The following is a 14,856-nucleotide window of genomic DNA, read 5'->3' as shown; positions in this document are numbered from 1 at the left end:
TCACATTATAAAGAGCAGCTCCTGCAAGGCTTCCCATTATCAAGTCCCTTTAATCAGTTTCTTTGAACCATCATCTTAATTGAGTTGACTAGCCCTAATTCAACTACAACTCCTATGCTCCATAATGTGATCTTGACTGCCTCAGTATCCTGGCTTTCCTAGATAGGGACAATATTTCACCGCCCACACACTTACACACTTTCTGGCCTTTCATTTTTGACTAAGAACTTTATCAGTCAAACATCTCCAATGATCCTTTTTCTTAAACCCTATCACAAGTCAGGTCTAATCAGAAATGTAGAATCCTGCTTCTTTCCTGGGGCACATGGTTTGACGGGGGGGAGGGAGGGGTTGGCGATGGATGCAATACTGGTTTTCTTTGGGGACATTTCTTTCAATGGAGTCTTTGATTTTCTGAGGTGGTCATCAGAGATAGTGTTCCTCCTACGCTACTGCCATGACATCAAGCAAACTGTATGCTAGTAAGTTGCATGTTAAGTCGAGGGCAAAGGGCCTTGATGATGTGGTAATTCTGAGATATTGCCCGGGAAGGGGTGCAATAATCCTGTATGTTCCAACTCAGCTTGATAAAGTTAATCACTTTAGAACCACCCAGGATAACAAAAATATAGATTTGTGTTTGTCTTATCCTTCATTGTTAAATCCTAATGGGTATTTTGAATAAAAGAAGGTTAGTAATAACTTACGTGACTTGACTATGGGAATAACTGTCCTTTATCAACTGTCTTTTAAGACTCGGTGATAGTGATTGTTATCAGTAGAATTAAGTCAAATATAAAAGAGACAAGTGCAAGTAAAGCGGCATATAATTCCATCTTAACCTTTTGCCATATACAAACATCTTAGTCAGCGCTTAATATATGCTTTGATAAAGGTTCATTAAGACACATCTGTATTTGTGATTCATTTCATTATAACAATATTACTTTACAAACAGTTGTAGTTTGCTACATAAACATATGAGAGCACTATATGGAAGGTTACAGGAGTGACAACTTGTGTCACCAGTCAAAAGGCAGGGACGAGGCTTGGTGAGGTGAATAGTAATATCAGGCATGTGGGGAGGTGTAGAGAATGGCAAAAAGTGTGTATATATGTGTGAAAATGTGTAAGGCAGAGTGGTTATATGGTTAGTGAAGAGAAATATTTGTATTACAGAATTGAGTTATTGAAATATTTCATTGTTTAAAACAATTTATAACAGTAAATGAAGATGACTAATGAATGATGATGATCAGAATGATTATAGTGTAGATAGGGAATGTTGATTAATGGCCTATGAGAGTGTGGAGGAAACGATACACTAACAGGAAAATTATTGAAGTGGGATGAAACACTTTAAACATCAGTAATGGCACCCGAGGATAACACAGATAAAGAAAATGAGAATTAAGACTTAGAAAATTGGTACAGTAGTAAAAGTTTTACATTTATTTTCCTTTTAACAAATGCCAAGAAGTTTTAGAAAGAATGACATTAGGAATCTCACCACAGAACTACAACAGGGTGAGGAAGGGATAGAAGAAGCCACACAAGTGGTTCCTACGGGTTATCACAGAAATATGATTGTGCTAAAAAGCAAAGGGTCACTCCAGGCAAGAACAGCCCTGTGTAACTTCTCATCATCGGTTATACGATAAGGACACTGCCGTTTTAATAGCATTCATACGTTCTCTCCACTCATATTTTTCAGTACAGTACAGTATTCTTATGTCTCCTAGAACTATTTCTATTGTTCATCACGTACAACTTTTACTGTCAGGCAAACAATTTACACCAACACTGTTCCAGCCCTTCTACAGATATACTAGGCGATATGTAGCTATCTATCACATGCAAGGTAAGGTTTTACATTCTTTTGGAGTACTGCCATATGTGTCCTGTTTTCTTCCATGAGATGGAAAGTTTTTTTTTTTTTGTTTTTTTTTTTGTTTTTTACATTACAGTACAGTGTTAATGTTGCAATTTACTGTACATTTAACACAGAGTGACCTAAAACATGAACATTTTAAAATTATTATGAGAAGAAATCATTGAATATGGAAAGATTGATAAGGTCCAGTATTCTAAATACATTGCTGTTGTTATTATGCTCTACTGTAACTACCATCTGATTGTTAAGTGTAGTACCTAAAAGGTGCACAGTAGCAGACATTAGGCATTATTGCCAAAAAGTTGTACAAAATGTGGTCCATGTTAGGTGTGTTACTTACACACTTGCAACCCTCCTATATGAACTTGTAAATTTTAAGTAAATTGGCCAGGACTTGTCTAGTATATTCTAGTTTCTCAACTTGCAGACATACATATGCAGTACAAAGTGATTAATATACTACTGTACTGTACCTGCAAAGATAAGATCTAAGCCAAATCTTGGTACAGAAATACCAACGTTTCAACTACTTCAGAACACGCTCAAAATCTATATTATTCAAATTCATCTTGATTACTGAAAAAGAAATTATACCTTGATTACAGCTAAATATTCAAATGCAAACCTACAATTTTATGTCTGAATAACATAGATTTTGGTGTTTTAGACCAAAGTAGCTTTCCTTACTGGTTTGATAAAAGTATGACATACAGAAAGACTGGAGCACCGTGATACACCAAAATAAAAAGAGACCAGGTAGGAGTTTCAACAATTTCAAAACATTCTCAATTCCATTAAATCCATAATAACTGTGAGCAAGGACACAAGTTATAAGAGAAAGAAATATTTCTCAGCATATCATGTTCATCCCACGTAAGTAAGTATGCCATAAGAACAGATTATTACTAAAATATACAAATCAAATTCTATTCTGCAATATCAAAATTTTACAAAATACAACACTAACCTACCACTCATACAAAAAGAATGTCATTTGATTGTTATGCTACAATTTATGTAATACGTATATAACTTGGCCTCAAACATCAGGTGATCCCTTATACACCAGGAGTGAAGATATAATGAATATCGTACTGCATATGAAAATTTCTTGTTGCTGTAAAACTATTCAACAAATATTTTACGATATTTATAATGCACAAGGTTTCCACTAGTGTACATACTAGTATCTAGACGTAAGTTCTGTACATCTTTGGCAGGGAAATAGTTCAAACCTAGAAATAAATAAAACATTTCGTAAACTGAAATTAATGTCAGACATAAGGAACAAAAATAATTAAAGTAATTCACTGTTTATAGTAAAGCTACTTTACCATGATAAAAATTAATTGTTGAAAACTACATGACCTACAATGATGTAATGAATGACATGATTTTGATGTGATGACCTGAGACTGGAAATGTAGTAGCTCATATTTACAATACTGATACCTAATCTACTTTACCTACCACTAAGCTGAGCTAGTCAGTGTTTTGATACAAAACAATGATCAGCTATCTTCACCACCTTGTCTGCTCCCCTACAGTGAAGGTGGCGTGCTTTTCTATTATATTGTCACATTGCCATTATGATCAAGATCCTGGACGTATAAAGTAAGCTCAGAGCAAAGGTAACACATATTCAAGAATTTCGTCACGCTTATATTATGCTAAAAAATCTTTGTCTCTTTTAAACCAATAGGAGCAATCATAACTGTAATATGACCTGTCAACTACAGTATCCTACCTCATGATGTATGATGTGAGCTATAGAACTCAATCATATATTACTGTACTCAAAAACTGAAAAAAAACCTCTGCCGTGGATTTATACAAAACATGAACTATAGTAAAGCTGGCGTGATGTCTCATGGCAACCACCTCTTACATCTATAAACAAATTGAACTGCTATCACAAGACAGACTGCCATCAGTGCCAGACTGTGTTAACTCTTGAAATGACATACTACCTGTAAACGTTTAGTATTGAATAGATCAACCTGCAAACAGTATTGAACAGAGCAACCTGTTGACAGTATTGAACAGATCAAACTGCAAACAGTATTGAACAGAGCAACCTGTAAACAGTATGGAACAGAGCAACTGGATATAAACCGTATTTCTTGAATGAATCACTTAAATATCTGTCAGGATGAACATGATGCTGGTAATTAATAACGCAGTGGCATACATACAGACATGCTTACACACACAATGAAAAAATGAATGATGCTGTAGAAAGCTTGAAATGCAGTGCATCATGACCTGATCAATTGTATTAGGAATAAATTATTCCTTGACTGCTTGATACATACCTGAAAATTTGACTTTATTCCTTTTATCATACATTGTGTGTCTCATACTCACTCCTTAAGGTGAAGTTTGAAAATTTCATTATTAAAGCAAGTATCAAATGACTGAGGTGTAAATCTTGTAAACTAAAACTATTAAGTAATCTCATAACAGTTGCATTAACTGCTAATACAAGTATTGCCTTACATAAATAAATTTTCTTATTATACCCATAATTTCAACAAGTAAAGCCATAACGAATTAGGAATACCAGAGATTTTCCACATACGTCACAAATCATGTGAAATGTACAATTAAATCATTTTAACTACAAAAAATTGATTCCTATCCTAGATAGACTTTTAACCATGAGGCACAAAGTTCTGCAGCACTGCCCACCTTACTTCTAAGTAGTACCGTATAATACACAAACAACACAAGGCTTAGCATTACAAAGCTACATAATAGAATGTTCAAATATTTACCAGAAACAGTATTGGTGTAAAAGTTTGTGTAAGAGCATGTACAGTGTCTTTCAATTCCTGTTTCCGAAGTCAAGAACCTCATATGCTGGATTACTTTATTTTAAATTAGGATATTGAAATAATCTGCACAACCAAATACTTGAGGTACCTTCCTTTCATGGTCCTCAACAGCTTAATCATAAGTAATGAACTTGTTTGCTATGAAAGAGGAATAGGACAAACAAGTTAATGTAACTACAGTTACCATTAGAATTACTGCAAGAGTAGAGTATTGTGATGTGATAACAAGAGTTTCTATTTATTTTGAAACTATTAAACTGCACTTTGATCAAAATAGTCAAACTTTGTATAGCAATTATGCTGAAAGCATTTTGTTGCTCATAGGAGTCATGCAAGAAAATATTGATAAGACATATAATTAACGTTGGAAAATCAAAGAACTCCTGTCTAAGTATGCCAGTTACGGAAATTGGCGATAATCATTTTACAGACTTCGTCTTCAAGTTAGATTATAAAATTGTCAGTAGATTACAATACCACAGTGTATGAAAATTATTATGAAAAATTAAAATCAAATCATTATACAAAGTTCACATACTCATTGCTTTCGCTGCATGAACATTACTGTATAGGATCACCATAAAATACAGAAAATACTGTGTATTTCTCACTCCACAAGTTTTGTCCCACATTGTATCACGATCTGCCTGGATCCCCTTAAGTACTGCAACATTAAGCAACATCTCCTTTACAATACATCTGAAAAAATCTGAGCCTAGTCACTGAATTCCAGTTTAACGAGGCAAGATTTACAATGCTATATATTGGCTTCTGCATTTCTTCAGAGGTAATTACTATTGATCAATTTGGACAGGAATTAATTACTGCATGCAATTTTCAAGTATGCTAATACTTTGGACATAAAAACTGTGGTGTACATTAGGAAGCTGTAATGTTTCCATGTTGTTTCACAGGTAATACTACAAAATAAACATTGTATGAAAAGTAAACCTTCTGAAAAGCTGTTTGTCAAATACAAACCTTTAACAGCAGCTCAATGCTATACCTAAAATACACAGTTACTAATAATCTTGAAATGTCATATACAAGAAAAGAATACAAAGTCAGAAACAGGAAGCATTTAAGCAATATGTAAGAGTGAAAACAAGTACAGTACAGTATATTCAAATACTGTGTGGTCTTTACAGTTATTCATATGTATTCATAAGTGAAGAGGAGGAATTTTTAAGTAATGAGAACTGTATATGAAATTGGCAATATGTAACAAGCATGAAAAACTAGTGTACCTATATTTGTGAGAGTAAAATTTGGTTTGAAATCAGGGCTTGCTTTATTTCTAATAATCAATAATCTTAAAACACTTTATTTGAAGAATTTACAAGCTAGTTAAATGATCTGTTAGAAAAATTTGTAAATAATATTTGTTGGACAATAAATACGTTGCAGAATTATGTTCTGCAACTAACAGTGATCTCCAAGATAGCAAGAGTGAAAGATACAAAGAGAGATGAGATATGCTGCATAACTTACGGCCTTTAAATATAAGACTGAACTCATCTGAAACTTCTAGAGCTATGCAGTATGTTACAATAAATGTAACTTCTTCATAAAGTAGTATACAGCTGCTTTTCAAAGTCTAATAACAAGAACATCAAAGATACATTAACATGGTAACTCGGCAATCACCTAACACTGTACAAATAGATTACACTCTGCCAAGATTAACGAATTATGCTTTGGAAAGTAAAACTATATACTTATGTACAATATTTTACAATGACATACTTTATATTAAATACAATAGGATTTATGTCTAGTTTTGAGATGATCTTTGAAAAGCTAGTGCAGTTATTTTGGCACGTTTCATCTATTACAGGAACCTAAATTTAGGCTAAACAGAAAAAGTGTGTCAAGTTTCATGGGGTAACTAAAATAAAAACTAACTAGTGGACTAATAAAAAATTAATAAAGGCATCCAAGTTGTTCAATGAAAAATTGCTTAGAGAGTACTGTAATTACTCTTCGAAATACGTCCATGAAACTTGACGTTCAAATGAGCTTTTCAACTAATGCTTCAACAAAATCTTTGGCACCCTACAGCAAAGCTAACAAATTGGCAAATAACTCTACTTGCATATCGTTTCGCGATGGTTCCATGCTTATGTGCAGGGATAACGACAGGCTACACTGCCACGAAAAAAAAATAATAATAATAAAATGGAGTATTAGTCTATGTCCTTGAAAAAGAGAGAAATTCAGTCAGTACTAATAGTACCTTCTAGCAGAGTATAGTAATATCACATTAATCCACGTTTTAGTATCTATGAATTGAGTGGAATACAGGACATTCTCTTTTTCATGGCTATGTTAATTAAGCTATATAAATTTACTTGATTTCCTTTAAGAAATCAGACTTTTGCATTAGAAGATAATAGTGAGCCTAAGGCATTTGCAGAAGAAAGAAACTGCATGGTTTGGTATCTGGAATCCAAAATCAAATATACCACAGGTGAAAATATTTCTTATATACAACAACAATGGCACATGTCATTGGAAACTAGCAATGTTAAAAAAAACTCACTGTTTCATTTAACACCATAAAACTGGTCTAAAAACATTAATATCTAAGTGGGACAAGTGCCAATAATAAATTGTGACAAAGATGTTTGGAACGTATGGAAATACTAAGTTTTAACAGTCAGAGCAGCCAAAGTGCTCCATCTCTTCTCCTTTGGGTACTCGTAGCGCATGAAGCCTCATGGTTAGGCTTACAGGAATAAACTGGGTAAAGACCAGTCAGGCAGGAGTGACCGGATAGTACGTGGGTCAGGCTTAGTCTCTTAGAGCAAGCAAGAACCTGAGCAACTGTTAGCCATCAGCTTTCAACTGAAGGCTATCAGCCAACTGCATTCAGCCAACATCAGTCATCCTGAAACTGTTAGCTACTAGCAGTTAGGGACGCTGGTTACAGTGGAGGAGGGCATCAAGGTGGGCCCGAAGAAGGCTTGCGTCAGCTAACTTCAGTATTTAAAGCTTCTGTGGACCCTTGAGAAGCATGAGGGGAGTCTCTGTCAGCTACACGATGGATCTGAACAGATACCAATGATGGATTAGATGCTCCTGAGGTGGCGGAAGTAGCAGAGGCTCTAGAGGCGCGGCGTGAGATGGGGAAGAAGAAGAGTGACCCACGAGGAGATGTAGACATCTCATTCATCGAGGAACGGGAAGCACGACGTGAGCTTGATCCTCCTCCATCCACCTGCATAAAAGGTTCAGGGTTACCACAATATACTTATTCAACTATATGTAAGTACATATACAAGACCATATTTGTTTTCAACTGATATTTTCAAGAAAAAAAAAAATTAACACGACCTAGGATCCAAACTGTACTCATCCTTAAAACATCTAAGTGTTTTACACATTTGCACAGTCACATTTGAACTAGCTCAGTGAACAGCACTGCTAAATTGATGTGGTGCAGCTTTTACTCAAAGTTAATGTCATGTTACTGTACTGAATAAAACATTTCTGAGAGTCATGTGTTAAATAGGAAATAAAATAGCATGATGAAAATGAATATTACTATATTATTCTGAAATTACTCATAATAAAAGCAAAGATCCCAAATCTCACTGGCAAATTAATCAAGCTTGCACCAACTATAACTGAATTACTTGACAGCATAGGTATTTTAAGCATAAATTATAAGTTAAATTTTAGTAAAGAAGCAGTTTCTGCCTACATGTTATTTAAATTATGTTAACTTATGTACACCACAATGAATTTTTATTCAGAATATTTAAAACCACTATAAATTTGATTAAATTTCAAGAAAGGATGTGAATATTTTGAGGTACAAAAGATTACCTGGTTAGCATGTCATAAAAAATATGTACAAGTCATGGAAGACATTCCCAAAACTATTGTATATTACCAAACAGCTAAGAAATTTCAAGTAAAGCTAAGATACTCTTAAATGTTTGTATCAGTGACAAATAAATGCCCTTTTCAACCTTCATGTATGATGCTAAGTGACTGACAGTACATATACACCTTTAACTAAAAGGATGATAATACTCCTACCTTGGGTAGTAATCGATTCCCTTCACTCTTACCTACTCTATTCATTACTTTCCAGGTTTACAGATTCAGTTGACCTCATTTACCCCATGTCTTTTGTGCCTTTTTACGCTGTCAGAAGTTGATTACTTGTGACCCTTATCTTTCTATACTTTATAGCACTGAATATTGTTTTTTAATATCCAGTTTCTTCCTAGAATATTTACAGTACATACATAGAGTTTGTGATTTAGTTATTATTTTTGGTACATGGATAAGGTAGAATTAATTTAAAACTTAAGGTATAGATGAAAGAATTCACAGGATTTTTAGGTCTCTAGTTATTTGTGTAGCTTAAACATGGTGTGTAAGGTACGTAATCGAGACTTGTATAGAATTTGTACAATAATACATTTAACTTTTGTTTTTAATAAAAACCAGTTATTTGGAATATTATTTGTTTCTAGCTAGCTTGAGCCAGTATGCCATAGTGCGTTTATTGCCTATTCTGTCTTATTATTAGCATAATGGAATTATTTTGATTTAGCACCAAATGCTAAAGATTGCTACATCTAATTAGGCTGTTCTGATGGAAACAACGCTCTTTACTGATTGAGCAAACGTCATATTCAATTGAATGGGCTTTTTTAGTCTCTTCTAAGAGGTACGAGTTTTGATATTAATTACTGGATTCAATTTAAGTGGTTATTTGCTTTTAACAACCCATTTTTCTTGTATTTTAACAGATTTTCAGTCTCACCTCGCTTGTACATTCTCACTTGAATTTTAGCTTTAAACTGTGCAGAATACACCCAGTGCACAAAGCTAAACATTTCAAAGAAAAAGATTCTGCTTAGCCAGCTCTCAAATCCATGTGGATGCTCTACTACTGTAATATTTCTTGTGTGCTTCGGTAGTAGTTAGACATGCCACCTTTTCTCAAGTATTTAATATTATTTCTACTGTATTTAGCATTGTGTCACTGACAGGATTTCATTTTCACCGTTTTCATATTTCTTTTTCATGTTGTTTGTGAGGTGTGTGTTGGTAAAAGAGAGCCTTTTCAGTAATTTGTTGGCCTTTTGTTACTGAATTGTCAACTGCCTACTTGAGTTTGCTTACCGTAGTTTTGTTTGGGGTTGTTATGAAATTTTTTTCCTTGCCTTGTCCTTATAGGATCTGCTGTTTTCATAGCAATGTTTGTTTAGTTTATTAATTTCCTTTTGGCATATTCAGAATGGTGGTAACCTTTGATTAAATGTTTTTGCTCAGCCTATTACATGATTTTGATTGTGTTCAACAGTGTGTTTAATGTCTTTCCTTACCCTTGTCATCTGTGCTGGCAGGGATCTTAAAGTCCTGCAGCACCTTTAAATCATCTTTGGAGAAGGAACCCCATCTGCAGTGCTCTCCTTGTTGGATCCAGGTGTATTCTCCTACAGTTACATTTGCAGTTTGCAAGGATTGGGCTAAAAACAATGATATTTTTGGGTAACATCAGGTCTGTTAAGTCTTTAGGTTTGGCTCATCACTCTACAACCATGTGGGTCAAGTTGTGGGTGTCTAGATGAGGCTTCCTCCAACACCATCCCTTCTCCTGCACTTATTAGATCTTGCCCTATAGACCATTGATTGTGTCTACTCTGATTGTTTACCTCATTCACTGTAGGGCTTCCCTACTACCCATGGTAAAGATCTGCTTCATTCTCAGTTTGTTGTTTCTTTTGCTTCTGCCCTCATACCACCCATCTGTCTGCCCTCCCCTTCTCCTTTTCAAGTTCCCCTGATCCCAACTCCTTGACAAGGTGTGGGGCTTGGGGATCCACTGCAGTGAGCGTATGCTTTCTTATACCTACTCTCTCTGCTGTGGATTTAACTGAACATTGGACCTTTAACTCCTTTACTCCTCTAAATTTTTCCCCCTTCCCTTCTTTCCTTGGATGGCATGCCACTCCACCCATAAAACTAGAGTACTTAATGTGGTCGAGTGAGGGGAAATTTTTATGTCAAGCCATGCCCACAGTGCTGGGTTCAATCTCGACAGACTGATGACCCTTAGGGCACTGTGGGTATGGTGTATATCCAGGTAGGGGTCCAAGGGCAGTTACCTCTGTGTGTAACAGTATTGCTCCTCCTCCAGTTGGGCCTCCCTGGTGAGAGGGACCTCAGCCTGGACGAAATTAATTTTCTTCATTTTATGGCGAACAATGTAAACCTCTCCCAGACACTGATGACAACCTCTTGCTTGGAAAAGGACAATACGGTACAGCCTCAAGGAAAGGGATCAAGTTTGGAAGTTTGGTAACAATGGCCCCTTATACTCCTTCTAACCCAAACCTATATAGTTTTTGATAAAGAGGGAAAAAGCTAAAGGAAAAAATTAAGAAGCATAGGAAAACTGAAGTAATTCCAGGTGTGTTTTAGCCTGGTGCATATGATAAATTTTTAACTCTGTCCTTAGAAGAAGGCAACATAGAAAAAAGATATTTTTGAAGTATATAGAAAAATAGATGTTTAGACAGAAAGCCCAAAATTTCCTTTTTAGGCAAAGTGCATCTGGGAGCAGCAAATTGAAAGAAATTAAAACAATTGGTAGTAATAAGATTAAATATGAGCCTCATAAAAGCTATAATCAGAGCAGAGGTGTCATCTTCTACAAAGCCCAAATGAAATTTTCTGAGGAGAAATTATTAAAAGAATTAAAAGATCAAAATGTTACAGAGGTCATGGAATAATGAAACAAGAAGATGGAATACTCTGTCCACAGCCTTTACTAATACTAAAGTTTGATTCCTTGAAACTCCCAGAGATACTTTCCGTGGCTTTGTATCAATTTAAAGTTAGGACATGTATCCCTTCACCTAGGCAATGTTTTCACTGCCAAATGTATGGTCAAGTAAATACATCTTTCCGTAGGAAAGCAAAGGGTGAGGTGGAAATTTGTGTTAACTGTGGACAGGTGTCACATGGGCTATGTAGTAATGCTCCTAAATATGTGAACTGTGGAGGAGAACATGCTGCATCAGATAAAAAATGCGAGAGATATTTTTTGAAAAAAAATAATGGCTGTCAAGACCAAAGAATATATCAGTTTCTTTGAAGCAAAATAGAGGGTAGCAAGTAGCTTTAACTCAGGAATTGTCACTTTTGCTGTAGTCACTAAAAGAAGAAAAATGCAAAACAATTCATCAAATAATACTTCAAATCCAAGAACTCAGTTGAACAAGAGATCCCGAAGTGATGATTGTATTATACCTCCTGTTAGTAAAAGTCTAAACTCTACAGTAGACAGCTTTAAGGCTATTATCCTGGATCCATTGTCTTCTCAAGAGGAAAAAAGTTCCTCCACCATAGATGGACTTATGAGTCCATCTCCAACATCAACCTCACAGCTGCTAATGGCAGCCTTACCATCCACCTCTGAGGGCCTATTAACCACTCCATTACTTCTTTCTGGAGACCACAATAAATACATACCTCCTAAGACAGAGGAGCCAACAGCTCGTCTTTATGGAGACCCCAATAAAAACCCACCACCTAAGACAGAGGAGACAGCAGCTCTTCTTTCTGGAAACCCCAATAAAGACCCACCAACCAAGACAGAGCCGCCAGCAGTTCCTCTTTCAAATCCTTGCAGCCCATCTGTCACTTCAAAGGCTGGGCACCACACCTTGAAATCTTCATGTATGGGAAAGGACTCGTCAACAAAAGATGAGTCTCCACCAATTTTCTCTCCCAATATAAAAAAACTTGGGAGATTCCCAGAAATCATCTTGATCTCTGAACAAAAAAATCTCCATCTGTCAGAAAAAAGGAAACCCCAAAATTAATCCAAATGTTAGAGGGCCCAAAAGATAACAAGTTTTCATCCATCATTCAATGAAATTGCCAAGGACTTGGAAGTAAATGGAAAGAATTAAAAGTATTAATTCATGACTTTCATCCACTCTATGTTGCACTTCAAGAAAATATGCTGGGCAATCATAACATTCCTTGCCCAAAGGAATTTTCTCCATACCATTCAGAAAATATTCCTTGCAACAGAAGTCATGGGGGTGCACTACTTATGATCTGCAGTGACATCCCACATACCAGTTTTTGCATACAAACTAACTTGCAAGCAGCAGAGATACTAATATTTTTAGAACGAAACATGCCATATGTTGTGGTTATTTACCACCTGGTATTGCTCTTCCTAATGAGGACTTTACCTCATTGGTTAACCAACTACCTACACCATATCTAACTCTAGGTGATATGAATGCTCGAGACCCCATGTGGGGGTGATATAGTCAGCAACCAAAGAGAAAACCATCTCTCCTCAATAATAAATAACCTGAATGTAGGGATATTAAATACTGGAGAACCAACTCGTTTCCACATATAAACTGGAACTTTATTGGCAATCAATTTTTCAGTATGCAGTGAAGATTCAATCATTGACTTTAGTTGGGAGGTAATGGATGTTTAAACGTTATATCAGTGATCACTTCCCAATTATTATTAGTCTTGTCCAAAGTTCTCCAGTATCTAGACTAACAAAATGGAATATAGGAAAAGCCAACTTACTTTTTCGGAGCATGCATCTCAGCTTGAAAGTGATATCTGTATATATACTGATGGCTCCAAATCTGATACTGGTGTTGTCTATGGAGCAGTGTTTCCAAATTTTGAACGCTGTGGATCATTACCTAACTATTGCTCCATTTCTACAGCTGAGCTATATGCCATTTTAGTTTCGCTTAAAGAAATTTTACTTTGTGAAGATAGCAGTTTTAGTGCTTTCACATATTCTCTAAGTGCCATCCAAACCATGAATTTTTATTCAAAACAACCTCTGATTTTGGAAAGTTTAGAATGGTTGTTTTAATAAAGTAAACCAAAAAAGGAAAACCGTAAATGCAGGGGTAGCTGGAAACATAAATGTTGATAAGCTAAAGAAAAGGGCAATTCAGATGGTCCACAAAGAAATATTGCATTACCATTTAGAAATTTTCCCCCTTACATAAAGAAAAAAGCCTGCGAGAAATGGCAAAATATATTGGAAAATTTAGTAGGAAGTAATCAAAAGTTGTTGGAAATTACTAGATCGGCAATTCCTTTTAATTGCAGCAAAATGCCAAGGAGATGGTAAACAGCCCTTTGCCACTTATGAATTGGTCACATACACCTAGATATTTAATTGTTATTTAATGACTGGACATCCTCAACCATTCTGTGGCGACTGCCTGGTTCCTCTGACTGTGCAACACTTGCTGTTGAGTGTCCCAGTCTTCAGGACATAAGAGAGTGCTTCCTTTTAGAGTGCTATAATGAGGGCGGTGAATACCTTCTCTCCAGGGTACTTGGAAGAAATATTATATTATAAGTCAGGCGAATGGTATTCTTAGTTTTGGTCTTCCTACAAAAGTTATAACTTTTTATAGGGAAATGTACTTTTACAGTGCCTTTTGGAAGCCTTAGCACTTGTTGACTGGTGAGGGTGCCAGTATCTTAGGAAACATCTTCTTGCTCCCTGCCTGCATGTGACACCGCTGATGACACATAGACATACTTTTACAATGCCTCTAGGAAGCCTTAGTGTTTGTTGACTGGTGAGAGTGCCTGTTGAATAAAGTAACGTAGAGGGGAAAGTGTGGCGAAGGGTCTTTTTGAGAGTTGGTACAATTAATGTAACTGTGGGGAGCTTAGCTTGCTTTGTTGTTAGCTGTGATTCCACCACAGTATTTTTGGTGCCCAAACAGGGACTGCTAGAGTGGCAGAGACTGGACGATTGGTGCATAGTGTGCATGAGTGGTAGGAAAAGTCAGGATGGAAGGATTGAGTGAGGTAGAGAGTTTGAAGGAGGAGCTGAGGTTGGCGAGGGAATTTGGGAAAGCAATGGAAGTGGAGAATGAGAGGCTGAAGCTTGAGTGTGAGAAGTATAAGAGGGAGTTAGAAGAGTCTAGAGGAATGATGAGGAATGTGGAAGAGGGAATGAAAAAAGAAGTGAAAGAGGCCGACCAGCAGATGGTTGAGAAGATGGATGAAAAGTTGGGATCGATGATGAGAAATGTGCAAAAGATGAAGGAAATGATGAAAGGGTTTTTTGGAGAGGGAAGT

At 36.0% G+C, this 14,856-nt stretch overlaps 1 protein-coding gene across 1 annotated transcript in view; it reads right to left on the bottom strand.

The window, feature by feature from the left end:
* Positions 1-914: 914 nt before the first annotated feature.
* LOC135198628 (sodium channel protein 60E-like) overlaps positions 915-14,856 on the bottom strand; it is a 534,137-nt gene continuing 520,195 nt past the window's right edge. The window contains exon 36 of the mRNA XM_064226388.1: positions 915-7,951. Coding sequence (XP_064082458.1) covers positions 7,703-7,951 — 249 coding nt within the window. The 3' untranslated portion in view covers positions 915-7,702. The remainder of the gene's footprint in view (positions 7,952-14,856) is intronic.

Source organism: Macrobrachium nipponense, chromosome 22 (genome assembly GCF_015104395.2).
Source record: "Macrobrachium nipponense isolate FS-2020 chromosome 22, ASM1510439v2, whole genome shotgun sequence".
Taxonomy (NCBI): domain Eukaryota; kingdom Metazoa; phylum Arthropoda; class Malacostraca; order Decapoda; family Palaemonidae; genus Macrobrachium; species Macrobrachium nipponense.
The sequence above is the reverse complement of the archived record's forward strand: the minus strand, read 5'-3'. Positions and strand labels throughout refer to the sequence as shown.